Source organism: Callionymus lyra, chromosome 5 (assembly GCF_982586985.1).
Source record: "Callionymus lyra chromosome 5, fCalLyr1.hap1.1, whole genome shotgun sequence".
NCBI lineage: Eukaryota > Metazoa > Chordata > Actinopteri > Syngnathiformes > Callionymidae > Callionymus > Callionymus lyra.
Window position 1 is genome coordinate 17,724,730 of NC_141822.1, and position 27,342 is coordinate 17,752,071.

The 27,342-nt window shown below is 40.5% G+C and overlaps 1 protein-coding gene across 3 annotated transcripts in view; it reads left to right on the plus strand.

Annotated features, from left to right (window-relative positions):
- Positions 1-26,012, plus strand: part of rai14 (retinoic acid induced 14) — a 35,635-nt gene extending 9,623 nt beyond the window's left edge. Inside the window, exons 3-21 of one of the 3 annotated variants that reach the window (XM_087791264.1) lie at positions 11,696-11,826; positions 13,382-13,470; positions 13,554-13,618; positions 14,172-14,229; positions 14,490-14,560; positions 17,399-17,505; positions 17,572-17,756; positions 18,664-18,689; positions 18,864-18,950; positions 19,081-19,167; positions 19,710-19,832; positions 20,224-20,313; positions 21,681-22,217; positions 22,275-22,729; positions 23,283-23,445; positions 23,503-23,670; positions 23,738-23,893; positions 25,054-25,119; positions 25,242-26,012. In XM_087791264.1, coding sequence (XP_087647390.1) covers positions 11,696-11,826; positions 13,382-13,470; positions 13,554-13,618; positions 14,172-14,229; positions 14,490-14,560; positions 17,399-17,505; positions 17,572-17,756; positions 18,664-18,689; positions 18,864-18,950; positions 19,081-19,167; positions 19,710-19,832; positions 20,224-20,313; positions 21,681-22,217; positions 22,275-22,729; positions 23,283-23,445; positions 23,503-23,670; positions 23,738-23,893; positions 25,054-25,119; positions 25,242-25,328 — 2,751 coding nt within the window. In that variant the 3' untranslated portion in view covers positions 25,329-26,012. The remainder of the gene's footprint in view (positions 1-11,695; positions 11,827-13,381; positions 13,471-13,553; positions 13,619-14,171; positions 14,230-14,489; positions 14,561-17,398; positions 17,506-17,571; positions 17,757-18,663; positions 18,690-18,863; positions 18,951-19,080; positions 19,168-19,709; positions 19,833-20,223; positions 20,314-21,680; positions 22,218-22,274; positions 22,730-23,282; positions 23,446-23,502; positions 23,671-23,737; positions 23,894-25,053; positions 25,120-25,241) is intronic. The other 2 variants (XM_087791266.1, XM_087791265.1) reach the window with 2 other exon arrangements.
- Positions 26,013-27,342: the final 1,330 nt, after the last annotated feature.

Below are 27,342 nucleotides of genomic sequence, written 5' to 3' on the forward strand. Positions count from 1 at the left end.
TTCAGGGCCACAGTCGGACGATGGGGATATAATCCAACATTTCAAACCACTATTATGTCTATTTTTAACTCTACAAACTCTTATCAGCGGCACAGAAATGTCGGCAATGTTAGCTGATAACGTGTTTCTCTCGGGGCCATTGTACGACGTGTGAGCAAGGAAAGTTACACGTACTTCCAGAATATCCTCCAGATAGTAAAGTAAATGTCATTAATCTACACGTCTCATGTTATCACAACATGATTTCACTGTTAACGCTAAAATGGTCCACTTGGCTTTTTTTTTTTTGTATTGGGCCTACATCGGCTCATTTTGGCATGGAATAGTTTATTCTGGCAGAGAGCAGTGGCAAGTATTCAGACAGGGGGTGACGGTAAACCCTCAGGAAAAGCCCGTCGTTAATCTGCTTGAGGAGAGTGTCTGTCTGGATGTCATATCAGCAGCAGGGAGGGGTTTGTGCTTACATTAGGGATTTGTTGGTTACGATCCTCAAAAATGCCCTGAAGGTCTCCTGCGAAAACAACTCTGTTCTTATCTAGGAGTGTTTACAGGCAAGACTCCGGAGCTACGATACCCATCACGGTACAGGGGCAACGACATGATATATGTGTAGGAACGTTATATTTGTTGTATTGTTCGAGTACTTGACTCTGGTGTTGCAGAATTTACAGACCACATGACTGTTGATGAAGTCGTAGCTACTTACATTTGTTTTAAAATCGAAATATGTCCAAACAATACCTTTAAAAGCTGCTAGGGGTCGACTGTATCCTCTCGTCCTCAGTCATCACCGGGATCTTTAATTGTAGCACAAAAATGCTACTAATGCTGTGAAAATTGGCTTATTAATTGTAAGTAAAAATGTTGATTATTTTATATTTATAAACACTTTATTTAAATATAAACCATTCAAGAACTATGATGAAATATGATTTGAAAGCCAAAGAAAAGAAAAAAAAAATACAGTGATGTTTAAGAAACATCTTAAGACATTCTTATTTGACTTCCTGGAACTCTTGTGTTTGTCTTGTGTATCTTGGCCTTTTCAAGTATATATTTTAACTGTGTATTGTTTATGATTGTTAAAGTGCTTTGTGACCCTGGTCTAGAAAGGCCCTCTAGAAATAACCATTACTTACTAACTTACTTTCAACACTTTATCAATAATAGTTTTATGACAATCTGTGCAAAAAACGTTTCTGTTCCTACATATCTAAATTTACCACATTAGTCAGATTTATATATTATGCACAAGCTGATGACTTCAGGTTACTCCGAAAAAACAAACATTGACCAGAATATGTTCGTTATTGGCATTTGAAATGCTCTATAAAGACTTTTGAATCTTCAATGTTGAAATAGAGACTTTTTCTGTTTGGACTGATTAACATCCCTAAATGTTAACAACAATAGACAACCCAACCCAAATCAATACAACAATAATACAACAATTTAATCATTCAATATACTATAGTAATTATCTATAATTACAGTTAAGCCACAGTTCTTTCTTGAATAAACAAGGGTTTAAAAGGTCACAGTTGAAGCGCTTCAGGACCTACTCTTGTGTTTGACATTTAGATGTTTGTAAATACACATGTACAGAGAGATACTAACATACATGAAACTAATCGAGGGGGCGATGTATCGGAAGTTATTCCACGTCGTTCATGACCCAACGTACGGTATGTTCACTTCACAATATGTGAGTTATAGTTTATCACATCACATTCATGTATATTGTATCCATCAATAAGTTTTGACAAATGTACTACTCTGCCTCAAAACTACATAGAATATTTTGTATACATGATGGTGTCTTGACTGTTAAATTACCCAAGATACTTGTCAAATTACAGTTGGTTTACCGTTGCTGTTAAGTCCTCTTCTTAATACAATGAACTGTAACATAAACAAGAAAAGACTCTTTTTAAAGCCAGTCAAAAGCAGGATTGTCTCCTGGGATCACATCATTTCCTGCCGGGGCCTTTAACAAGAGCGTGATACTCAAACCTGCTCATCCACAAACACACAAAGTTCCTCACATGAAAGCACGAGCCTGTGATCCTGGTTTTTGCATGTGTTTGCATGCTCATAACTGAGGGTGTGTTTGTGTTTGTGCAGAGGCATGTTTGTCTAGTGTGAGCGGGTGAGGACGTCTGGGGTGATGTAAGGTGTCTGGTACAATCTCAGCGGTGGTATTGTTTTATTTTCCAGCCTTTTCATCCCACCAAACCACCGTTTCTGCATTTAAACCTAGTAAAGATCTGTTAAATCAAGTGCATTCTTCTTGTGACCCAAACAATGAAGTTTAATTGAAAACTTATTTCGTCACTAAAACAGCCACATGAGTAGTTTTTTGATCTGTTTCTTAGTTTCTAAGCTACGGTTTATGATCAACAACAACAGAGGTTAATCCACCGTTATAAGGCCTGTGTAATAAATTAACTGTGAAACACAAAATAAATCCTGTTTTTAAACTTTAGAAACAAACTTCACGTCAAAGATCTAGTGACAGGCTGGTGAAATAGTGGAGTTTGTGAAAGTTAGGCTTGCTGCCACTGCTTGAATCTGAACGCCGTGTTTAGTTTGGCCTTGTCTGGAATACTGGAACAATATTCAAGCTGGGAGACGGATGGGGGGTTAGACTCCGTTCACCTGGAAAAAAACTCTTGAGAACTTTCCTTCTCCAGTGACTTTTGGCACTCGGCTGCTGGATTTGTGGCCGACTTCCTCAACATGTTTTCCTCCGTGAGGTTGGAAAGTTGTGTTGAGTTCCATCTAATAACTCAGCTGATGTGAGATGACGGTTTCAGGTGATGACAGGGCAAAACGTTTGCGTCCAGAAATGTTGTTTCTCATGTGAATACCGCTCTGTGTACCTTCCCACTGAGAGTTAGCGTTTTCCTGATGGAGGACATGCAAGTTTGATGAAGCCGCTGGATTTCCAAGTGCAGCCGTGTTTATTTTGGGGCCAGGAAATGTTATTTGTGTCGGGAGGAAGTGTTAAACGCTTGCTTTTTTTTTTTAAACTCCTGCTCGTGCTGCTGTTATCTCTTTCCCTCTTTTCCTTCTGTTAGATTACGGAGGTAAAATCCCTCGATAAAGAATTTTCACTACTGTGTATTTGAGTCAGTCTTGAGTCTTGAGTCCTGGATGCTGAGTTTGTCGATGCATGTTTCTACGTTTTTTTAAGAAGTGATTCAATTGTCAGAGAGTTGTGACTTGAGAGGGGAATACTGGGAAGGATTTTATAATTACAAATTGAAAAGAAGAAAACTCAAAGAAGAGAGACAGGAAGTAGAAGAGGGTGGCTGAAAATACCAACGTCCTAAGAGGACAGGAAAAAGAAGGAGTTCAGGAAAGAGATCGACAATCTACAGTATCTCTGGCCTTTCATCTGAAGGACTGTTCGGTTAAACCTCTTATCTGCAACAAAGCAGATGCTCAAATGTCCTCAAACAATACTTCCTTTCTCCCAGATTAAACAGCTTTGTACTTCATGCAGACGTAAATACAAGAGCACATACAACACTTCAGTTGACTTGAGTGGGAAAGCGAAACCCAGAATCAGATAGTTAGCAGACGCTGGGCTTGTTAAACAGAGAGCAGATGGTTGCTCTCATGAGAACGTATTCTGCCATGGATTACTCAACTTGGCACCATCTGAAAAAGAAATTTGGATAATGAGCTAAACATGAAATCTAGAATTTTGTTTACAAGAGGAATGACACGGAACCAACAAATTCAATTTTTTTTTCAAAGTAAACGGCGGTGAGTGTTAGACGTGTTAGATAAAACTTGTCCTGGTTAGTTCTGGTTGTGACTTAAATATCGCAAGCTCAGCTATTGATGGTAAATTTTGGAACATAAAAATGGTCATGAGACATAAAATGTCAAAATTATTTTTCTTTTAGTTCAATTAGCAAAGGTTAATAGAGAAAATAACAGCATTATGGTGATATATATATATATATATATATTTATATATATATATATATATATATATATATATATATTACTACATAACTATTAGAGCATCCATTTGTAACATTTTGACTTTCTTCTCTTATTATTTGCTTCCATGATCGGTTGAATTTTGAAAATTCTGACTCTTGCAGTAGAACTTTCTAACTAATAGTTTAACAATGTTCTTAAACTGCACCAGGTAAACCGGCTCGGAGAGTCTGTGAGTTTCCTCGTGACCACCAAACAGATTTACAACCGTGGGTTAGAGACAGTGTTTTCATATACTGAGAGACATTTTTTTCTCCACTAACCAGGAAGAGCCACAACACAAGAGCCTTTAACCTGTTTTGTATGTCTTCTGACAATCTGTCAATACTTTTGTCAAAATGAACCCTTAAAAGCATAAAAGTTGTATCTTAAGTTGTCTATAATGTAGCACATAGATAAGAAAAAGAGGATATCTTGATGGATTATGTTACAATAGGTGTAGTTTTATATTTAGACATAACATGGAGATATACATTTCATCAAACCACAAGTCAACAAGGTTAGTTAACTTAAATACAAGCTCATCAGGCCACAAATATGATAAATCTATGAGACTTAATGCAGACCTCCTTCTAGGCAAGTATTTGAAGCTTGATAAGAAACCCAATGTGTGATCTATCATGTTAATCGAAAAGTCAAACTCATTTATAAAGTCGATTTCCGACTTCATGCTTTCATTCACATCCTGGTTATTGAGCTTGTCCGAACTTGTTATTTTTTTAATTTGAATAATGTAAAAAGGCATATTCATCTTTTGAGCCTTTGTGGATGAGAAGTGTTGTTTGACATTCATTGGAGCCTTAATGTGAGTCCAAGCATCTGGCTTTAATAGCTGGATTTCTTTGGAATTAGTTCTGGATATGTGCAGCATGTTTGGCCCCAAATTGTCTAATCCTTCGATTTCCTGGCACCAACAATCGCGTATTTGCTTAAATCAACGTATTTTTTATTTTAGTGTCGGCTGAGTTCACGATTGGATTTGTTGAATTACTCTGCGGTTTGTTAAATAGCGCCATCCATGCAACGTTGAAGTAAAAACAAAACAGTTGGATAATCTTGTAAAGGCAGAATAAACATGTTGAGAATCAAACAAGCACCTTGATCTGCAGATAAACATCAATGTTTCTTTAGTCCGCAGGGAAAACAAAATGGCCGAGGCTTTGCAAACACGCGAATGGCGATTCAACATTTAGGTTACTGAGAAGTTTCCAATAAACAAAGAAGGTACACTGTTTACGTAGAAACCATTAGGCTAACAAACGTTAGCAATCACTTGAGAATGTCCGTTTCCTTGGCAGTTCTATCCAAACTTGTGGTACAGGTCCGCGTTTGAAGTGGCTCCTCAGGATTTCGAGATTTATATTGAGAGAATTGCACTTTGATGACAGTGTCATTAACAGAAATAAACATTTTTAACATCAAGGATCCCATTGTTGCTTCCTGGACGTCGCTGCCTAGAACATTTGTTTTCCCCTGCCTTGACAAACAGGAAACACTTAGTGTTATCAGCCGTTCTTTTTGCGTAGTAATTGTCATTGTAGAGCAAGACGGGCAACGATGACTTCTGTCCACACCCTGATCTCTCTGTAGACACTTTTCCTCCAGCAAAGGAAGTTAGGTTAGTGCAGCACAAGTGTCTCCGTCTGGTCACACACATTCAATGACAATGGTGTCACCGGTTATGACATCATTGTCATCGAACTTCACCAGACATTTCCTTAAGTGCAACAGTTTGATCTCAGTGTCCGTTTTAAAGCCATCAAATGACCACGGAAAACACAAACGTATCTGCTGTTGATAGCTACAAGAAAGTCTTCCTGAAGTGAAGACAGTTTTTGAAGGACTTCTGGACAATTTCTTGGCATGAGCAAAAGGAAATGCTTGTTAATAGATGTGTGTTTTGTGCAAGAATCTGGAGATATGATACGCATCACCATACAGAGCCAACAATACAATTCATTGTGATATTTTGCGATACTCCAGGAACAAGGGTATATTTGTAGTATGGTCCGAGTACTTTCCTCTGGTGTTACAGTCCACATGAGCCTTAACTGCTTTTATTTGTTTTCAAACCTAAATATTTCCAAACATCAGCTTCAAAAGCTGCTGGAGTCGACTGCATCCTCTCATTCTCAGTCATTACCAAGGTCCTCAATGTACCTATAGCTTGTGAGGATGTAATGACTGCTGCCATCTAGCCGAAAAAAGTTGAATTGCAACACAAAAATGAGAAAGCGTAAATATTTGCATGTTCAAAAAATAAATAAATGTAGAATTATTTTATTTTACAGACACTTTATTAATCTGTAAACTCTAAAATAACTATGGTAAGACATAATTTGAATTAAAAAAAAACAATACAGTGCTGTCATATTGATACAGTTTCGTTGAGAAAAAATAGCGGTATATTACGCCATATCGATATTTTCTAATACCCCTACTTGTTAGGGATTATGCGGTTCTGTTGGGCATTAAGATAACAAGATTGCAATAGTGTGAAGAGTCAACCAAATTAAAGCTGCAGTATGCAAGATTTTAAAAATCACAATGACTCTCACCCAAATGATGCAGGTCCCTCTAGCCACTTCCCCTTTGATGAGCAGGCCTGTGATTGGTCCAAATCTTCTGACCCATTTGGGATTTTTGAGCTCAACCAAGTACACGTAGAGACGTCTGTTATTATCTCACCACACTTGAGGTACAATATAATTAGAGAATATTATTGAATTATTGCTCAAGCTGCCAAAATAACTGCTCTTGCAGCTCCGACTGTTGCTTTAAGAAAAGAGGATTGTTAGTGGTGAGGTTCAGAGTCAGCGTTTGCATATTTACCTTTTTATATTTGAATGGAAGAGAAAAGTATCTCTAAAAACAAGTAAAGGAAAACTACTCACCAGTCTTGGAACTTACTTTGGTCGACAACACTTTTACTTCCTGCTGACAATCGGAGCATGAGATTGGCTCGTGCCTCTGGTCTACTCTTGCAAAATGATCTGCTGGCAGAAGAAGACAAGAAGTATGTGAGGAAGATGGTAATATATCATCTTAGTATAAACTCATACAACTTTTGCTCTAGTCTGATTACTCTGGCCCGCTCCTGGGGTAAATGCTGCATCCCTGCATCCGTGGCCCAGAGTGCAGCATTGCATTCCGCTCCACTTCAACCTGTCCATTATGTTGGTGTGGTTCTGCAGCGACAGGCCGTCAATTGTGTTCAGTCGATTAGCATCACAGCGGACATTACTCTCACTGCTCGGCACAGAACTGACATGATTTCTGTGAATGGCTTTGGAAGGTGTTTGTGGAGCAACTACGTTTATTTCGGCTTCTTCCAAACGTATATGCAGTTCTGAATTTCAAACGCTTTGACCACCGCCGTGAAAGATAACACAATATGTGACGTATTAGAGTAAGTAAGTAAGTAATATTTGTATAGCGCTTTTCCAGACCAGGGTCACAAAGCACCTAAACAATCAAAATAATACCAAAAAAGTATATTTCTTCTGGCTTTCATGTCACCATCATATTTATTGTATGCTTTATATTTCAGTAATTTGTGTATAGAGTATTTATTCACAATTAACACGCAAATATTCGAAGCGTTCATTATTGTGTTGCAATTAAACTTATGTCCACTAGTCCGCAGTCATTCTAGATCCTAGCGATGACTGAGGACGAGAGGATACAGTCGACTCCAGCTTTTAAAGCTGATGTTTGGACATATTTAGGTCCCAGAACAAATAAAAGCAGTTAAGACTTTGGGCAAATCCTATCACAATATGTCGCAACAGATTGTATCTCTGCCTCTGTATCATGATTCGTATCATATCGCCAGATTCTTTCCAATACACACCCCATGTGACATGTAGCCAAGCCAAACAATATGGCATCATAAGAAGGCAAATGTGTAATGTTTGAGAAAGGTTTTCCTCAAGTATCTGACCGACAGGTTCAAATGGGGTGAACAAAAATTTTGATAAAAGACAGAAGTGAGCAAGCCTTTTATGTTCTACGGTTCCTTGATTGACAGGCTACGACAGCGCTAGCGAATCTGAAGTTAAACAGAAGTGGACGTATGGACTCTTCAGATCTTCTCTTCTGTAGGATAGAACAGAAGAATTCTTACTTGTGAGCTCAAGTTTAAATGTTAACCTCATACAAAAACAACTTTCTTCAGCATCTTGAACACAATATACAATTCATATTCTGAAGCTCAGTGTTTTGAAATGTTTTGTTATTCAAGTTTTATAAAGGCCTCTCCCTTGTATTTCCTTCTATCAGATCGCCTTCAAGGCAAACTCATTTCCATGGCAGCAGTCATATGAGCAATGAAAAACCTGATCTGAGTCAATCACAAGGAACTCATACTTACAACAAATGCTTCCATTTCAACACAATTCATTACAGTGCCATAGTTTGATTGAATGAAGTTTAACTTTTTGCCAACGACTGTTTTCTAAAGCCACGTTCCATCTGCAACAGTTTGTTTATTCATTTTACAATGAATTGTTGACCTTTTGTAATTTCAAAACGCTGCTCTCTAGTGGCGGGAGGCCAACACTTGGCAGCCTTGAAAGAGATTCTTTCAAAGAAAATGATTTTTTTTCCCCTCACAGGAGATTTAAAACCATGTAGGGTCTGAAGTAGCTCCGTAGATCCTGATTTAACTTCCATATTTGATTTGTGGGCGTCAGGTGCTCGGGGTTAGGTTCCTTCTGCGATATTTACAGGTTAATGTTGTTAAAAAAACATGGTATATAATGTATGAATACTTCATGAAGACTGCTACGTCAGAAAGTTAGAGTAAAATAGTTAATATTAGCAACCTTTGAATCATGTAATTGTTTCATTAAATGGATTCATATTTATATTTAGTCGTTTTAAAAGGTCAAATGAGAAGTAAGTGCTTATCTTCTTTTATATTATTAATATTCTCTCTTCTGGTAGTTTCTTTATAAATCCTAGTCTTTAAGACTCACAGAATATTCTAGGCTTAGATCCGTGTGTACAATGATGGCTCTGAGTGCGTTCAAGGATTTTCTGACCATTTCATGACTGATCTGGATAAAAATGTGGAGCGGGGGTGGGGAAGATTGATCTGCTGTTAAGCCGCCGGAGAACAAGCTAAATGGACAGTCTTAGTGCTCCAGTCTACTGTCACAGACCAGACCAGCTGTGTTTGTGCTCCCGCAGACAAAAGCACATTTTGTTGTTAATAACTGTATAGTTTCAGCGGTTAAAGAAAACTCCCAGGATCAGACATGTGACGGCATGAAAATGGGACGATAACGTGGTCACGTCTGTGGAAACCTAACAGCAAGATCTCTCTTTCACTGCTGTTGAAAACAAACAATAATAAAAAGTCAAAACAAACAAGAGTAGATACCGGAGAGCATTCTTCTTCTTCTCCTGAACACCTGCTCTTTGTGTACTTTCACTTGGAACTTCATTTTGACAAGATAAAATACATTTTTTATAGATGTTCCAGGGAACTATAAACGGCGTAAGTAAGCAATAGTTATTTGTGAGGTTGTGTTCAGGTTCTCGGTGGAAACAAGGCTTAATTACTACCGTTTTTGTAGGTCATTGAGTAATTTCCAACATAAACTTTTTACAAGACTTCAGACTTTAATTGTATGTGTGAACAACAGCAACTCGCAGCAGGAAGACAGAACTGCTTTAGGGCCGACCTGAGTCCTGGTGTTCTTGGTGGTTCTGCATGTGATGAGTTGATGGCTTCTGAGAAAGTACCAAAGGGTTATAAGACGATCGACAAATACTACGTTTTTTAAAATGTGCTGCTCATTCATGGAAATAATCACAAAATTGTTTTACCTGCTTTGCAATTTTTATACCTGCAAAAAAATGTGTTAGATTTTTTGTTATAACTTTTATTATGATACACAAATGCACTTGATCAGTGTTTCAAATATGGGGCCGCCAGGGGGCGCTTCAGAAAATTGGAAGGGAGGAATGGAATTTAACAAAATATTATATAGTATCATGAAAATATTTTTAACCATTTGCTAAGAACATACAACACGCAGACTACCTTGATCTTTGGATTTTTATGTTTCTGGTTGTATCTAAACACACCACCATTCTGTGTCAACCTGGCCTGTTACCAATTAGCTTGTAGCTAGCTAGTGAGCAGGAGATTGACAGGGCAAAAGGAGTGGAACCAACAGTCAAACAGAAGAATGGCCAGGATTGCCTGAAATGCTTAACAAATAATACATATTGAAAAGTGATGTTTCTTCAAATATTTTAGTAGCATTTGCTGTGTTTTGCAAATATAGACTAATGGTGTTTGTCGGACCTTAACATGTTGAAGTTTTGGAACCTCTGATCTAGATCCTGGGTGATGACTAAAACCTTCAATATTTTCAACTATTTGAAATTGTCAACTCCTCACCAAAAGAGAGGAAAAAACATACCAGTATTAAGGAATTAGTGTTGAATTTAGACAGACAGACAGACATTATTATTGTTACTTTATTATCATTACTTTATTATCAAAAAACTCGTAAGATCTTGACTTCAAAAGCTTGAGTAAATGTTAAATCTCTTTATTTTTCACAATTTTAAATATGTACTTGACATTCTCAGATTAAATCTTACAGTTGAATCCTTTTACAAATATTTGTGTCGGCTTTATGTGTAATCAAAGGATTTTATGTAAATGTATATTTAATTTTTTTTATGGCTCTTGCGTTGGAACAGCTGCATGATTCAGCCTCTGGTGGATCGCGTCCACATGACTCTCATTGCTCAGTTGTTAGATTCAGTAAACACTCCATCATTTCCAGCTGGTCGGAGAACCTTCTCATCTTCCTGCACCTTCTCAACTCCATCTTTGAAGTGTGATCAGAGCAACCAAGTGAAATGTTTGTGCAACATTCTCTGGACGAGCATCAACCCTTCGGGAAACCGACAATGAAATGATCTTCCGAGTTCTTTTTTTTCTCGTTCTTAATGACGCTGGAGTTTCTGCCAGAGGAGCTGGTGGTCATTGAAGCTGCTTCTCTGACACTTTCTTCTTCTCAGCCAGCAGTTTTCCACCAGCGCTGCAGTTTGACTCGCAGCCAATGCATTTGGGAATTTGCCCCTCGAGCTATTTACACCAGTACTGCTACGTCGGTGCGTTTCTTCCTGAAATAGCTTACAGTTCCGCGGCATAAGTATTTACAGTGACCTATCACGTGTAGGTCAGTGGAGCATCGGGTCAGATCTAGTACTGAACTAATAGGATTCTGCTGACGGGATGTGGATCCAGTTTAGTCCAGAAATGGATTTAACCTTTCAGTAGGATCATGAGTAGAGTCTGATACATTATTACCGCCAGAAATTGACCAAATCAGAAGGAATATATTTAAAGTTATTCAACTTTAAGGCAAACATTTCTTGTTTAATCATTTTTTAGGAAGTTCTATCTGAATTATTAGAAAGAAAAAATGTAATAAAGTATTCATATGGTTAAAATTTGACATAATAATAGTTCAATTAATATACATTTCATTTGTTAACGTTATTTTCTGAACACATTAAACATATAAACTAAGTTTATTGTGTGAAAAGTCTGACTTGTGTGTGTTTGTGTCATTAAGAGATTTGGTTTCTGGAACAGACTGCTGAACAGTCGCGGCTGTTAACGACTTTTCTCTTTTCTCCCCTAAAGGTCAACGAGTGGAACAAGAATGACGAGCGCCTGCTCGCCGCCGTGGAACATGGCGAGGTGGACAAGTTGGCGTCGCTGCTGGCCAAGAAAGGCGCCAGCGCCGTGAAGCTGGACAGCGAGGGCAAATCAGCGTGAGCGTTCCTCACTATTGTTCCCCCGACGGCTGACAAAGAACGACTGTCGAAGCCTAAATCGACCTCAGGGCGAGGCGTCCACGTAAAGATGAGCTAATAGTGACGTAGACAAAATAACAAGTCGTGGATTTTACTGGAACGACTAGTAAAACTGTCAATGAATCTAATAGAACCTCTTAAGGGATCTGACGCCACAAGTGCTACTATTATCAAACCACAGAGTACGAGTGTGTGACGTCAGTACAGACTTGAACATGTAGGATTGAGCTTCTTAAGAAGGTGTGTTGACACGACTCTCCTGTTTGCACATGTAAACACACATCATTCAAATCAATCTCCTTGTTTAAATTGTGTACAATTAATTGATCACATGAGCAGGAACAAAAGTGTTGTTCAGAAGTCAACACAACACTTTATCTTGAACGGAGCAACGCAAAATTAACAAACTGGCTTCTTCACTAACAAGAAGCGATTTGTACAGCAAAGTACTGTTATTCAGGTGTGTAACATTTTTGCTAGACTGACTTAATATTGACGAGAAACATTAATGTAACGTCTAAAAGTGTTTTTTATTCATTACACTATATTATTTAAAAAAACAACATAAAATAGAATCAGTTAAATTAATCAACTTCCATGTTACACACACGACAATATGTGTTGTTATTGTTTTGAGTATGAAAGTATTTAATGTGATGAATTGAGTTAAATAAGCTCCTTTGTAGAAGATGATGATCTAAGGTAGAATTTCAGCAGCAGTACCGCAAATATTACTCGTTTGGATTCACTGGAAACTTGTGTTTTGAGTCTAAACTTAACCTCAATTTTCTCTCAGGAAAACACAAAAGAACAGAAATTGATTCAGAGAAACATGAGGTTAATGATCACGAGAGTGAGACAAGGAAGTTCTGATCCGCTATAAAAACCTTCACTCATTGAAGAGTCATTAATACATGTTGGATAACTTTGAATCAACATTTGAGCCGTTTGTTTGGTGCAGAACCGACCGACCCACATGTGTCCCACAGAGAGCTCAAATATTTCAGCTACAGTTCCATCCATCCATGAGTTCACAGGCTTGTAGTGACTCAGGAAAATCACTGGTTCTGCTTTTGTGATTCACTATTTTTCACAAAAGAGGATCACTATGGTGATGACTCCTGAGGGAGCAGAGAAACACACACACACACACACTGAACAACCAACCTAAACCAATCTATTCAACAGCAGAGAAACTTAAGGTCTTATATTCAATAATTCTGGTAACTTGCAGCTCAACTCTTACATGTGTTATGTGAGGACCACAGGTTTTGGATCAGGCCACACTGCGCCATGTGAGGCTTTTAAAAAACACAAAATACTTCTGTTGTCAAAGCAAATAAAGAAAAAAAAGGATGAAGCAAAAGTTATGCAGGCGACTCTGACTTTATCTCTGGACATTTTTTCTACGACCGCACAACTCTTGTATGAACGTTTGAGATCCGACGAGGATCTCTAAAGAATCTTGTCTCCAGTCAGATCTCTGAACACATCTGCACTTGTGTCTCCACAGTCTTCACGTCGCTGCGTCACGTGGTCAGCTGGAGTGTCTGTGCGCGCTGCTGTCTCACGCCGCCGACTGGTCCGTCACCGACGCCGCAGGTCCGAGGAACTTTGACCTTTTATTTTTTACTTTTGTTTGAATAAAACAAGAGCTCGTTGAAGAACGTTTCACTTTCTCTCAGGTTTAGGTCCGTTACATCTCGCTGCCAAAAACAACCACGTGGACTGCTGCAGAAAGTTGATCCAGGTTTGAAAGTTTTTAATGAAATTAATGTTCCTCTTATTTCTGTTTAGTTTTGAATGATATATTTACACAGAAACTGGATTTTTATTTTTTGTTTTGTTGAAGCTGTTCCAATTCCAATAAGCCCTTTTTATTTAATATTGTTAAACAAGTTAATACATTTTTAAGAGTCTAATTTAAATCGAAGCTTTAGATAAAAGCAACGCTGTAAGAGCAGAAGTGCTCAAAACATCTTTGTTTGTTTGTTTATTTCAGCAACAATGATGTTTGCACATAAATGTTCGGGTAAATGCACCAAAATAGTTGAAGGTTGACAACGAAGGACAAAAAAAAGACTCCTGACATTTATCGGTTTTAAAAAAATACTTGTAAAAACACTTAATAAAACTATTAAACTTAACTTAAAACGAGAAAAAGTCCAAACAAACTTCTACAAATGTAATATTCCACTGTAATTGTAACTAGTTTATAATCTGCTGCACAGCTTCAATCCAACCCTGTGTTCAAGCTCTTGACCACGTTAGATTCTCCTCTAATCTTTGATCGTCCTCTGCAGAGCAAATGTCCCGTGGACTGTGTGGACGCCTCGGGGAAGACGGCGCTGCATCACGCCGGTGAGTGTTCCGGCGCTCGCAGGGTTAAGTTCGTGGACCTCCTGCTGCTGAAGATTAGCCTGCATGTCGGAGGACGTGGGAACATATCTTTTGAGATTAAGATTAATCTCTTCGAGTTATACGGTAGAAGTCTTCCGGCACATGTGGGCATGTCAGTTCAGCTCAGGGCATCTTCGTTCCCACGACCGCTGCGAAGGATTTTGGAGGATTTAACGAAGATTCATGGACTCATCCTGGTGTGTTTAACGTTTGTTCCTCAGCGGCTGCTGGGAAGATCCAGACGGTGCAGCTCCTGTGTGAACTCAAGACTCCCCTCAACCTCAAAGATGCAGTGAGTAGCTTCTGGTTTGCTACTGGCAGAACAAACATGTCCGCGATCACGTCGTCTTCGTCTCGTCGTGTTCCAAACCCAAGCTACGTCTTGGAGTTAAAGTTCAGAGGAGTCGAACCTCGTCATATGAAGGTTGTCAGCTGGAGAGAAAACAAATTGGACGATGCTTTGCTCATTAACTGACAGACGAAGCTTGTGTGTGTGTGTGTGTGTGTGTGTGTGTGTGTGTGGGGTCAGCGTACTGCGAGAACTTGAACCGCAGACATGTGGTCTCCATCGCTGTGACGCTCGATGCCTGTGGCCTCCTCTGTGTTAGTGTGTGTGTGTTAGTGTGTGTGTGTGTGTTAGTGTGTTTGTGTGTTAGTGTGTATTCGAGTGAAAAGTTGGCAAAGGAAGTCCATTTCTTAAACGTTCATATTTCTATTCATTCTTCAAGAAAACTGAGAAGATAATTCAGGATTTGTCTGTTATGAGAAAAAACTGACAATAATTTATCTATGTAAAATGTTCTATTATATAAATAATAATCAAATGTTATAATTATAAATATTAAGTTATTAAAATAATTAAAAAGAAAAACATGACAGTTTCACGACAGCACTACTCCAAATGTATGTAATTGTCTTCCCCTGAATTCTTCCTCATGACACCGAAATCTTCCATAGTTACTCTAATGCAGATGTGAAGCTAAAGGGACCAAGCAAAGAGCCTCGAGGGACGCCACAGAAGAAAAAATTAAGGTTCTGAGGTGTAAGGTTTAAATTATACTTGCTAGATTAAACGTGTCCAACACATGGCCTGAGCTTTAAGCGATTCTATGCGATTTTAAGTCGAGCGACTCCAGTGGACTAAAGTGGTGTGTTTAGCCCGACTGGAGACCACATTTCCCATGAGCGCTTGCTAAACGTCGCAAAAGTTGCCATGTCCCGGTTCACACCATCCCCAAGAACTTTTACAGTTAAAGTAAAAATCACGCAAAACACCTCAAGTCACGGTATATGAGTCATTCAACTAGTTTTGTGAAAATATTTTAGTAACAAAATATTAAGGTACCCAAAAATACCCAGAGCTGCTTTAATGTTTGTTTTGATATCTTGACCTATAGAGATGCCAGTGTTTAATATAAGATGATATAGATTATTAATGTCAACAATTATACAAGGACTTTCAAAACTGATGTTGAGGGGAAACATTTCTCTGAATAAAAGGACGAACATAGTGATAAGATATATTGAACCTCCAAGAATTATATTAACTTATATTATAAAAGTATTAATAATGCTGCAATAAATATACATTTCGTTTGACCTGCAACTTTGACGCCTAAAGGATTTTAGTCTCTTGATTGATTTGATTTGACAGAGAATGAAACTAGACTCTCGGTGTCTTAAGAACTCGGTATTATCAGATCTTCAGGTCAGCACCTCAAGAGTAAGACTTCTCCTTCACTGAACCTCCATAATAGTCACAGCTGCAGATGTTTTCATCTGTCGGCAGATTGTTCCCTTTCAGCGTCAACCTCCTGATCTGACGTGAACCACCCAGAAGACTAACATCTGGAAGGTTCTCATCTATCCTTTGAGTTCACCCTCAGACGGAGCTTCTGCCCCACATTCATGCATCTGAACAGTTCAATACCTTGAACAGGACAGAAGGTGGCAGTAGCTTGCACTTTAGCTAGTGTGACAACCTTCAACATATTTGTGGATCCAGATGGATCATAATATAATCACCTATTTATTGTATCATGGTCTATATTTCACTTTAATTGGAATTGTTTTCATTGCTTTTTGATGACCATGTGTCTGGTTACATACAATTGGAAATGATAACAACATTAATAAGAAATAAAACAAGTTGACTTAAGATGAAAATTCCTAATAATTTCTCTATTTTGACTTTTGTTGCTCAGACTACAGCATATTTTAAGCATTAAATTGACCGTTTTTGACCGTGGGAGGAAACCAGAGTGCCTGCAAGAAACCCACACAAGCACAGAGAGGACACAGGTTCAGTCAAAAATGCCTCAGGATGGATTTGAACCTGCAACTTTCTTCCTGTGAAGCTGCAGCAGGAAGATCCTGAATCTTTTCCACACATGAAGCGTCAGTTGAGCTGGATTAACAACGTTCATACACAAGTGTTTGTCGTCGTCTGCAGCACGACAACTACACAAAAAGAACTACACAAACGTGCTCTAAGAAGCAGAAGTTGAAGTTGTCGTGGCGGGATGTCAAGGTCACTCGGTTCATGGTAATAATAAAGTGTGTCCTGATGCGTGAGCTCAGCTGCGCAGCTAAATGTAGGAAGTCAGGTGACACTTTCCCCCGAGAATTCCTGCTCCGACGCTGACACATAGTTTCTCCCCGGGAGCAAAGCATGATGGGATGCGAGACGTGGTCTCAGGGTTGTGTAAATCCCCTGCAGTCGCCGCTCGCCGGGCTCCGACATACTTACGCAGAAGCCACAACATAGTTGAGCTCGTTCTCTGTGGTCGGGTCAGAACTTTGGTGACACAGCTTCTTCTCCAGCTCCGAAAAAACTCTTCACCATGGCCACACCCAGAATGCACTGCTTCACCTCAGTCAGAGGTCGGATCAGGGGGTGTCAAAGGTCAACCAAAGGGTCGAGTTGCTCCAGTACCTTAGCAAATATGTCGGAGCGTTCGCAGTGGAGTGAGAGCCGTCACGTCTGCTGACCCGCTCGTGAATCATGGCTGGGATTTTCCCAGAGTGTGTCTGCAGAGAGAACGTTCCTCACGAAGACGTGATGATTCTCTCACCGTCCACATGTTCGAGCGCTGATGTCACGTCAATGAATCATGCGTTTGTCCCGCAGGACGGACTCACGCCGCTGCTGCTGTCGGCCAAACACGCTCACGCCGACGTGTGCGCCGCTCTGCTGGACCTCGGCTCCCAAATCAACATTCCCGACAACAGCGGCAGGTGTGCGAACGATCACACGTCGTTCTGTTAGTGTGTAGGTTGTTAACGTGTGTTTATTGGTTCCAGAACCGCCCTGATGCTGGCGGCCGAGTGCGGTTCCGTCGCCGTGATCGACGCGTTGGTGGAGCGCGGGGCCGACCTGACGGCTCTGGACACGCAAGGTCACGATGTTCTGCACTTTTCCAAGCTGAGCGGAAACGCAGAGGTCAACACGAGCCTCGCCGCAGCGCTGAGCAGACACGTGAGCTCAGGTGAGCCGCTGAGAATGGCGTCTTTGCCTCTGCCGCCCTCTGGTGGCGCCGCTGTGAACCGCAACTTAGAAATCCATATCGATGACTTTGAGTTTGACTTATTCATTTTCAGCGAGTTTCCGATATTTTTCATTTTTAAATGATTCATTTAGAACAAGTATTCCTCTCAGGTAATAAATATCCACTCAAATTTAGTCAGTTCAGTCCAGATCGAGTGTTTATTTAACTCGGCTGAATGAATTTACTGAATTGCCAAAAAGACACACGTTTTTTTTTTTCATTTAAAATCTATTCAGTCATTTAAAGCATTTCACAACAAAAATTAGTAGCAAAAATGATATCTTCTTAAAAAAATTAAAGTCTGTATTAGTTGTTGTATAAAGTATACTGTATAGATATTCAGGTTTGTGTGTTATATCTTTTCCAGACAACAAATATTTCAAACACAGAGGTAGTACAGTCTTCTTAATTGAACTTCCTCATGTCAATTATGTAACAATAAAAATAATGTCTTGTTTAGACCATTCCTCAAAACAATGTATTTTATGGCCAATGAATAAATGTATCAATACTGCACAAACATTGAACAAAAAGGGTAAAAAAATGTTTTATTTGTTGCAGCCACAAGACAATAATGTCTCTGTTTTAACCACATAAACTGATAATGTCAAGTGTGGGGTTCGAACCCCTCGAGACCAATTGAGGGTTGATGATGATGATGATAAGAGCAGATAGAAAGAGAGAAATTAAAGACGGTGAATACGATGACCTATGATGCAAAGATACAAACTCTACAAGAGGTCAGAGTAAAAGTTACCCTAACTTATGTCTCTGCAGACCATCAGACCAGTTCATTAATAATCTGATCCTCCATCCTTGAATCAAAAACATGTTTCTTGTTCCTCAGGTACAAAATCTCCCAAGAGTCCTGTGGTGAGTTCAACCTTCTTTCTCCTCCGTCTGACCTTTGACCAGCAAACATTATCTTTAGTATATTTCGAGCTGATTTTTGCTTGTAGAGGAAGTCAAGCTGTTGTTTCAACAGACAAATCTAACTTGGATTTTTGATTCTTCTTCCACTAACTCCACTCGACCTGCTGCCCTCAGCATGATCAAGTAGCTAAACTAAGTGATGAGCGGATCACCACTCCTAAAAAACGAAAAGCACCTGCACCTCCTATTAGCCCACCGCAGGTAAACGCATGTTCACTCCTTTAATGACACTTTGACTTCTCTCTCCCTCACACACATGCTGCCTTCCTTCAGTCGTGTCATAGGTTTGATTCCCACTCATGACAGATTTTTTTTGTTTCAAACATTCCAGAGCTCAGGCCCAAACTCTCCAGCTGTTAAATCCACTGGTTCTCCGTCGTCCAACACGAGCGAAACACCCAAACATTTCCACTACAAGGTGAGGAAGAATGAACTTTTAAATCCAGCTTAGATTTAATTGTCAAACATTTAGAAACTCTAATGAGACTCAAATCAACCTTTATTTAAAAAAAAAAATGTAATCGCCGCTCACAAAAAATAAAATTAAACATAGCTCTCAGCATTATTAGAAGAAAAATAATAATAATAATAACAAAGATGGGAACAAATATAAAAATATACATAATTGAAGATATTAAAAACAGATTTCTTATAAGAATATATACTATATAACTAATTCAGATGGGTGTGAAAAAATAGAATACTACAATAAAATACACTAAAATAATACAATGTTATAATTATTTTGAAACTTTTGTGTGTCCTCCTCAACATTAACACAACATGCATTCATGTTAAAGTTTCCAAACAGTATATAAAACTCAGATGTTTACTTTAAGCTCGTGTTTAACCCCGAGAAGTATTTAAAAAAAGAGTCACGTTTAGCAAACCATCCCTTTCCTCTCGTGACCTCCCATCCTTCCTCCCTCACCCTCCCCTCTCTCTCCCTCTTACGAGCAGGAGGATGAGGTGGGAGATGAGTGTGAGAAAGGTAACCAGGAGAGGAACATGTTGCTGGAGACGGTGGAGGACGTGAAACAGACGGTGGAGCCGCCGGTGACGAGTCCGGAGAGAGACCTGCAGGTGACTCACGGCGACGCCACACGGTTTTACTACGGCAGGAACAGATGTTATTATGTCACCGAGGTTTAGTCGGAGCGAGACTGGAGATAACAAACGACACGGATGACTTTGAACTCTTTAGATATAGATATATAGATATATACATATCTATAGATATCTATAGATGGATAGATGGAAAGATAGATATTGTTTTTGTTTGTGTGAGGTCTTTGAGTTTTGAGTGTCAGCGCTGGTTTTGTTCTGTGTGACGACAGTGACATCAGGGCTGAGCTACATTCTTGGAGGTCTAGCTGAGCAGGAACGTGTCACAACTCGTTGTGTTTTCGTCGAGAAGCCAGTGGTCGTGAACTGTGTGTTTCATGTGTGTGTGTGTGTGTGTGTGTGTGAACAGGTGGATCCAGAAGGAGACACACACACTGCTCTGCAGGCTAAAATCAATGCACTCATGCAGGAGAACCAGCGACTGACCAGCATGTTCAAGGTCGGTCACTTCATTACGGAGTTAAAACTATAATGTTAATAAGACACGACGAGGAACCTTCGTAACACAAATCTAACTCCAGAAATACGGACTTAAATCTGGACATTGATCAATAACTGATGGACACTTTCAGACAATAGAAGTAAATGTTGTTAATTTAGGTCACAAATGACACAAATGTAAGTTTAATTGAACACAAAATACAAAAAGACAACAAATGGATGAGCGTGGATGGAATAGATGGAGAGATCCAATGAGTGGTCTCGTGGTCTCGTGGTCTCGTTCAGGGCTGTTCAACTGGCCTTGTCAACCTCTGCTACGACTTCCTGTTGAATGTGATACAAATGGATCAGAATTTTCTTTAACTACCACTTTTGTAAAACTCATGAATTAAAATAGCAACAGCTAAATGTCTTCCTACCATATATTTGTTGTTGACGGTGCGGACATTGTGACACAAGAGGCTCATGGGAATGCATCCGTAATTTGCTCTCTGTAGATACTTTTGTGTCAACTCGTGGTTAAATCTTCTGTTTTAGGTACATGTTGCATCTTAGCTGGAGCTTCTCGTCTGAAGGTAAAAGCAACAGTGACGGGAAAGTTTCCCGAAGTTCAGCAGATTTACACTTTATTGTTTATGGCTGCGGATCACAGCAGTGAGTGGGTTAGTCCTGGTCTAAGGTCTTGCTCTCAGGTTCTCCCTTTTCTCCACCTGTCTCTGGCTTTAAAGTGTTTGTTTGTCCTTTTTGTGTTATGATCTTAATTCATATGTATTTGATTTGATCTGAATCTATAGGTGAAGATGAGAGAGAAAAAAAACAAGTTACAAATTCCAACAACACAAAAATCCACAAAACATTAAACCAAAAAATATATAAACCAAAGCGGCATCAAAGAAGTGGTAAAAGACCCAAATATATGTGAACCAAAACATTAGCTTTAAAAAAGTCGACTGTATCCTCTCGTCCTCAGTCGCACCTGGAATCTCACAGGATTTAATTATTACTTGCTTTAAAATGCTGTGAATCATTGCACCTGAATGAAAAAAAAGTTTAATTGAACATACAATATTGAAATATAAACGATATATATACATATAATATTATTTGAAATCCAAAAGAAACCGAGTCATGTATAAAAGTCATGTATCAGTTTCTCTCACTCTTATACTTTGACTCAGAGTTAACTTTGTTTTGGATCTTCTCAACGTTTCTTCTCACCTCACAAACACCTGCAGACTCATGGAAACGAGTTTGACTCAGAGTTAACTTTGTTTTGGATCTTCTCAACGTTTCTCCTCACCTCACAAACATCTGCAGACTCATGGAAACGAGAGCTTGAAGGATTCTTTTCTTCTTCTCCTCCAGGATGAGTTAGAGTCTCTGACGTCCATCAAGCTGGCAGCTCACGGCTCGGGTCAGGAGCCTGGAGAGGCGAGGGACGGCGAGGAGATCCGGCTGTTGAGGGAGACGCTGGAGAACGTCCAGGTGAAGCTGCTGGAGTCCAGGAAGGAGAACCGAACACTCCAGGCCCAGCTGACACCGGAGCGAGGGAGGGAGGACGAAGGAGGGAAGGGAAGAGAGGAGGAGTTGATGGAGAGTCTAGCCGACCTACAGGCCAAACTGACGGACACGCAGGAGAGATACCACCAGGCGGTGGAGGAGGTGGAGGAGTTGAGAGCGCTGACAGGAAGAGAAGGAGGAGAGCTGGCGGAGGAGAAGAGGGAGGGCATGGAGGAGGAGGCGAAGCAGCTGAAGACCCGGCTGGCCCAGTACGTGTCGGAGCAGGAGCGAGCGGCTCAGCAGATCAGACTCCTGCAGGAGGAGCGGCGGCGGCTGAAGGAGGAGGCGCGTCAGGTGGAGGAGATGTTGAAGGAGGCGCAGGAGGAGATCAGGATGCTGCAGGTACGACCTTCACGTCAAAGCTCCTTGTCCAGTCTCACCCGTCCTTCACGTGTGCAGGAAGCTCTGCGAGGAACGGTTCCCGTGGAGGCCGCGGCCAAAGACTTTGAGGAGATGAAGGGCGAACTCCAGGAGGTCAACTCTGGGCTGCAGCGCCGCCTGCTGGAGCTCTCGCACTCCTACAGCGAAGCCAAGAACCAGCTGAGCGCCGCGCAGAAGCAGCTGCTCGACTCCAGAGCTCCGTCTCCGGAGCAACAGGCCGACCTGAAGCTCCGAGTGCAGGAGCTGCAGGAGCTGCTGGTCCAGGCCGAGGAGAAGAACTCGGCGGCCCAGCGCGACGTCTGCCGGCTCAGGCAGGAGGCCGAGGCTCAGGCCCAGAACAGCATCGCCCTGGACGACCACATGCAGGTCATGTCGTCTCTGGGGAACGCCATCAAGGAGCTGGAGCAGCAGAGAGAAGCTCTGACGGAGCAGCTGCAGCAGAAGAGTCTGCAGGTGGAGGATCTGCAGAGCAGGTATGGAGGACTCGTGTGGAGAACACTGTGAATATTGATCCAGAGGTTGAACTGTTCAAATGTTGAAAACAAGTTTTTAATCATTTGTATATTAAAAGGTTACATTTATTTGTTCTAAATTGAATTAGAACAATATTTATATTATTTAAATTAATAATTTTTTCAGACAGAGTTTAATGTTTTAATTTTCTAAATTAAATTTCGTTTTATCCACTATTGTCTGGTGACACTATATTATACCAACATTTAATATTGATTTTAAAGGCTATGCATTAAATAATATAGAGTTCATAAAATTATACTATGTGTAAAAAACTAAAAGAATTGATTTTTTTTTATGAAATAATAAAAAAGTAAGCTTTAAATATACAAATTATTGAATCAAAGAATTCAGTGAAAAACTATTTCCAACTTTCTCATCATAATTATAGAATTTAATTAAAGTTTCAACATTTGAAAGGTAATAGTCAACCAGTAAATATTGCGATGCACTGAAAAACTTCTGCTCACTGTGAGGAAGTTTGTCTCTGATGACTACATCCTGTTATTTCAGGGCGCAGGGTGGCGTCGCCTCAGAGGACGTCGTCTCCAGCCTCGATCACGTGACCATGAAGCAGCAGCTGGAGGGCGAGGTGAGTCACGTGACGCAGCTCCTCCAGGAGGCCCTGAGGAAGCAGGACGACATGGCTCTGGAGGCGGCAGGAGCCTGGCAGAAGGTGAGACACGCCCACGTCCCGGCAGCGCCCCCTTCTGACCGACCAACACTCACGCAGGCGCGCGAGAGTCGGGCCGAGCTGGACGTCCTGCAGGAGGCGGCGAGGACGACGGACGACAAGAACGTCTCTCTGACCTCCAGACTGGCCGAGTCGCAGGACGCCGTGTGTCAGCTGAAGCAGGTGGTGGAGAACCACGTGGCCTCGGAGAGGGAGAAGAACAAGAGGGTGAGAGAGACGAGGACTAGAGTTTGTCGAGCCTTCATCATCTTCATCTTCATCATCTCGTGTCCAGATCGACGACCTGTCCCGGGAGGTGGGGAAGCTGAAGGACGCCCTGAACAGCCTCTCTCAGCTCTCGTACTCGTCCTCGCCCAGCAAGAGGCAGCAGCAGAGCCAGCAGCTGGAGACGCTGCAGCAGCAGGTCAAGCAGCTGCAGTACCAGCTCAATGTAAGACTGTCTGAGCTGCTGTTGGGTTTGATGAAGACGTGTCTCAAGTGCAACACTCAATTAACCGTTTCCTTCAACTGAGAAAAATCTCTAAACTCAGGAAAATGTTGTCACAACATGATCTGGAGCTTGTAATCCATACGTTTGTGTCTTCTTGTTTAGACTATTGTAACAGTTTATTTTGGTGTCTAAACAAGAAGGATCTGTCTCGCCTGCAGTCGATATAAAACTCTGAGCTGCTCTAGTAGAAGAACTCACATTTCCACAGATCCTTAAAACTCTTCACTGGCTGCCAGTTTATTTCAGGATCAAGTTTCCAAGACTAGACTTTATATTGTCACTGACATCTGCACATGATGATGGTTAAAATCCACTAATCACACACGGCTCTAGCGATGAGTTCACTGGGAGGGAGTGAGGCAAAGAGCTGTGTGGGAAAACAAGCATGTTGAGATAGAAAATGAGTCGGAGAGTGATTTGTATTTTAGGTTTTGGTTCACACAAGTTTTAGGAACTTTTTTTCAAATCTTACTAGAAGAGTTACTGTGTGTGTGTATGCATGAGTGTGTGTGATTCACTAGTAGAAACAAGTGACTGAATTGTTTAGCAATGTTGTTTGAATATTATATAAAGTTTTTGTTTTTTCCTAAATTTAAAGCCACATAAATTGAACATACATGAATTAACTGCAGATATTGAAAATGTAGTAAAAGATCCAGGAAAACATAATATTAAAAGTTGAATATGTTTGACATAACTGATATAAAAAATGTAGCATTTTAAACGTGATAATCAGTTTTGTTTGGTGGCACCAATAATTTTAGATTGAATACAAACAGCTTCTATTGAAAAAATATCGAATTTTTCAAAATGTATATTTTAGTTATTGGAATTCGAATATTAAATGAAAAAAATACATTTTGAAAATATTAAAAAGAACATTTAAATGATTAAATGAAAAAGCAACATTTAAGGTGTTAAATTCAACTGTTCAACTGGCACTAATAAGGGATTCTAATACACAAGTATAGTAAATATTATTCAACCATTAAATGAGTGTCAGAGTTCAAGAGTCACTGACTGCTCTAGAGAAGGAACAAGAGACAAGTGAGACGTTCACAGTCGAGATAAATAATAATATGATATTATTTCTCCTGCAGGAGTCCAAGAAGCAGCATCACGAGATCGTGTCCGTCTACAGGATGCACCTTCTCTACGCCGTCCAGGTACGTCCTTCAACAATCCACCTCTGGTCGCAGCTGACCTGTGTCTGACCCGCGTCTGACCCGTTTCTGACCCACGTCTGACCCATTTCTGACCCGCGTCTGACCCGTGTCTCCTCTCTCAGGGTCAGATGGACGAGGACGTCCAGAAAGCCTTACGCCAGATCCTCATGATGTGTAAGCTGCCAAGTCCCACCAAGGAGGCCTGTTGACTCTCGCTGACGTCCACCCGTGCTGGAGACCGACCAGTCGTCTCTGAGTCTTCAGCCAATCAGAGCGTCCCGGTCCAGCGTCTTAATCCACCCGGCAGTGACCTTTCATCGACCTGCTGCTGCACTCCGACTGTTAAATAGTGTTCCCGTCTCAACGATCCGTGTCCTCGTCACGGTGCATGCGACCTCGTGTGACCCCAGTGCTGGTCGACTCGTGAGCTACGGTCGTGTAGCACAAGTTTAGTTTAATGTTTTCTTAGTTTCACGCTACGGTTTAAATGAGCACAACTAGTTCTTATCTCTGTGTGTTTAAAAGAAGATTACAAGAGAACTCCCTGGAAACGTTCACTCCCGACTCCTCCGAGGATTCTTGTCGTCGCACGACGTGTTCTCGTGTCCGAGGCTCAGTCGAAGAAGAACTCGACCGGACGAACTCGCCTCCGCCTCGTGCCGAGCAGGTTTCACGCTCTCGGATCAATCTGGTTCTTGTTTGTAACTCAGGATGTTTGGACTGTTTTTGTTTAGCATGCTCCGCTTCACACTGTGGAGAACTCAAAACATCACTCTGTGCCATGACTGAAGAGAAACAACAACTTTGTACTGTTAAAGGAAGCGACACCTTTCAGTTTTGTACTAATTTAATGCTCCTTCGACTTGTCCACGAAAATAAACATTTTAAATACAGTTTCTGTCTCCGAGAATCTCTTTGTTCAGCTGTGACCCTCTTCACTGCATCCCATAATAGTCGCCTCAGTCTAGAAATGGTTTTCTTTTACATTGATTATCTCATGTTCACAATTGTTGGTATTAATGGACCTTCATGACGACTAGAACATTGAGTAGAAAAACGCTTAAATATATTCATATACAATTAATGTGGTGTCAATATTTCTTTAAGTCTTTGTTTCATCTTCATCTTTATATTTCTAGATTTAATTTTTACAATTTAGACTTTATGTTTTTATTAAATCTTATATTATTTTTTATTTCTTTCTTATTCATTCTCTTATTGATCTGTGTGTAAGTGGAACTTTCCCAGGAGATCAATAAAGTTTTATCCATCCGTGTATCCTTGTGTTTGACAAATGGTCAAATGATAAAAGGAGGAGCCGAAGTATACCAAACGTTCCTTCACTCACTCACTCACGTACCTCAAACACCTCCAGAAGTTCATTCCTGGTGGATCAGGGTCGATGCCAGACGTGTCTTGACCTTCATGAAGGTCTCTGTCAAAGACAGAAGACATTTTTTAAAATTAGGAAAACACCCTTAGAGTGTAAACCCACACTATAATATTTATAAATTCATGTTTTTTGCAGAAAAATGCTGAACTCACATGACCTTGAATCAAATAAATACCTTCCCAAATAGTCAGGAATCTCAAATCGTTAAGACAATTTAATTATTAGGATGTTTATTTTACAACAGTCAACAACCACACAAGCCAATGATACTTTTCTAAATATCTTAAATAATATTATTCATAATCATGTTATTTCCACACAATCCTGAACATTTCATTAAAACGAATAACAAGTAAACAAGTTAAGTGACAAATATTAAAAAAACAACACCAACAATTAACCATAATACTTTCTAACGAAGTTTTCAAAAATCAGTAAATAGACGAAACATAGTTTGTCCACGAGAGGGCAGTGTGGTCCCAGACTTCAGAGAAGTCCATCTGCTGAACGAGGTCAGGACTGAACCTGGACATCTCCAGTGAAGCGTGTCTCCGGAAGCTTCCAGATCCAAAGGGTGAAGTCCGGCCACGGAAATATGAGTCACTGTTTGCTCTGCCGCTGTGAAGGAACTCCTTCTGCCGTGTCAACACTGTCCTCCCTCCGTGTCCACTCAGTCCTCTCAAGTCCTGCCAGCCGGACTCTGGATCAATTAGTCGCTCCTGTGTTTCCTCTGGCCGCTGGAACCAGGACCGCTTCCTGCCCTGGTCCCGCTCTCTGCCCACTGAGCAAACACACGGATCACACGACAACTTCCTGTCGCTCGTGTCGTG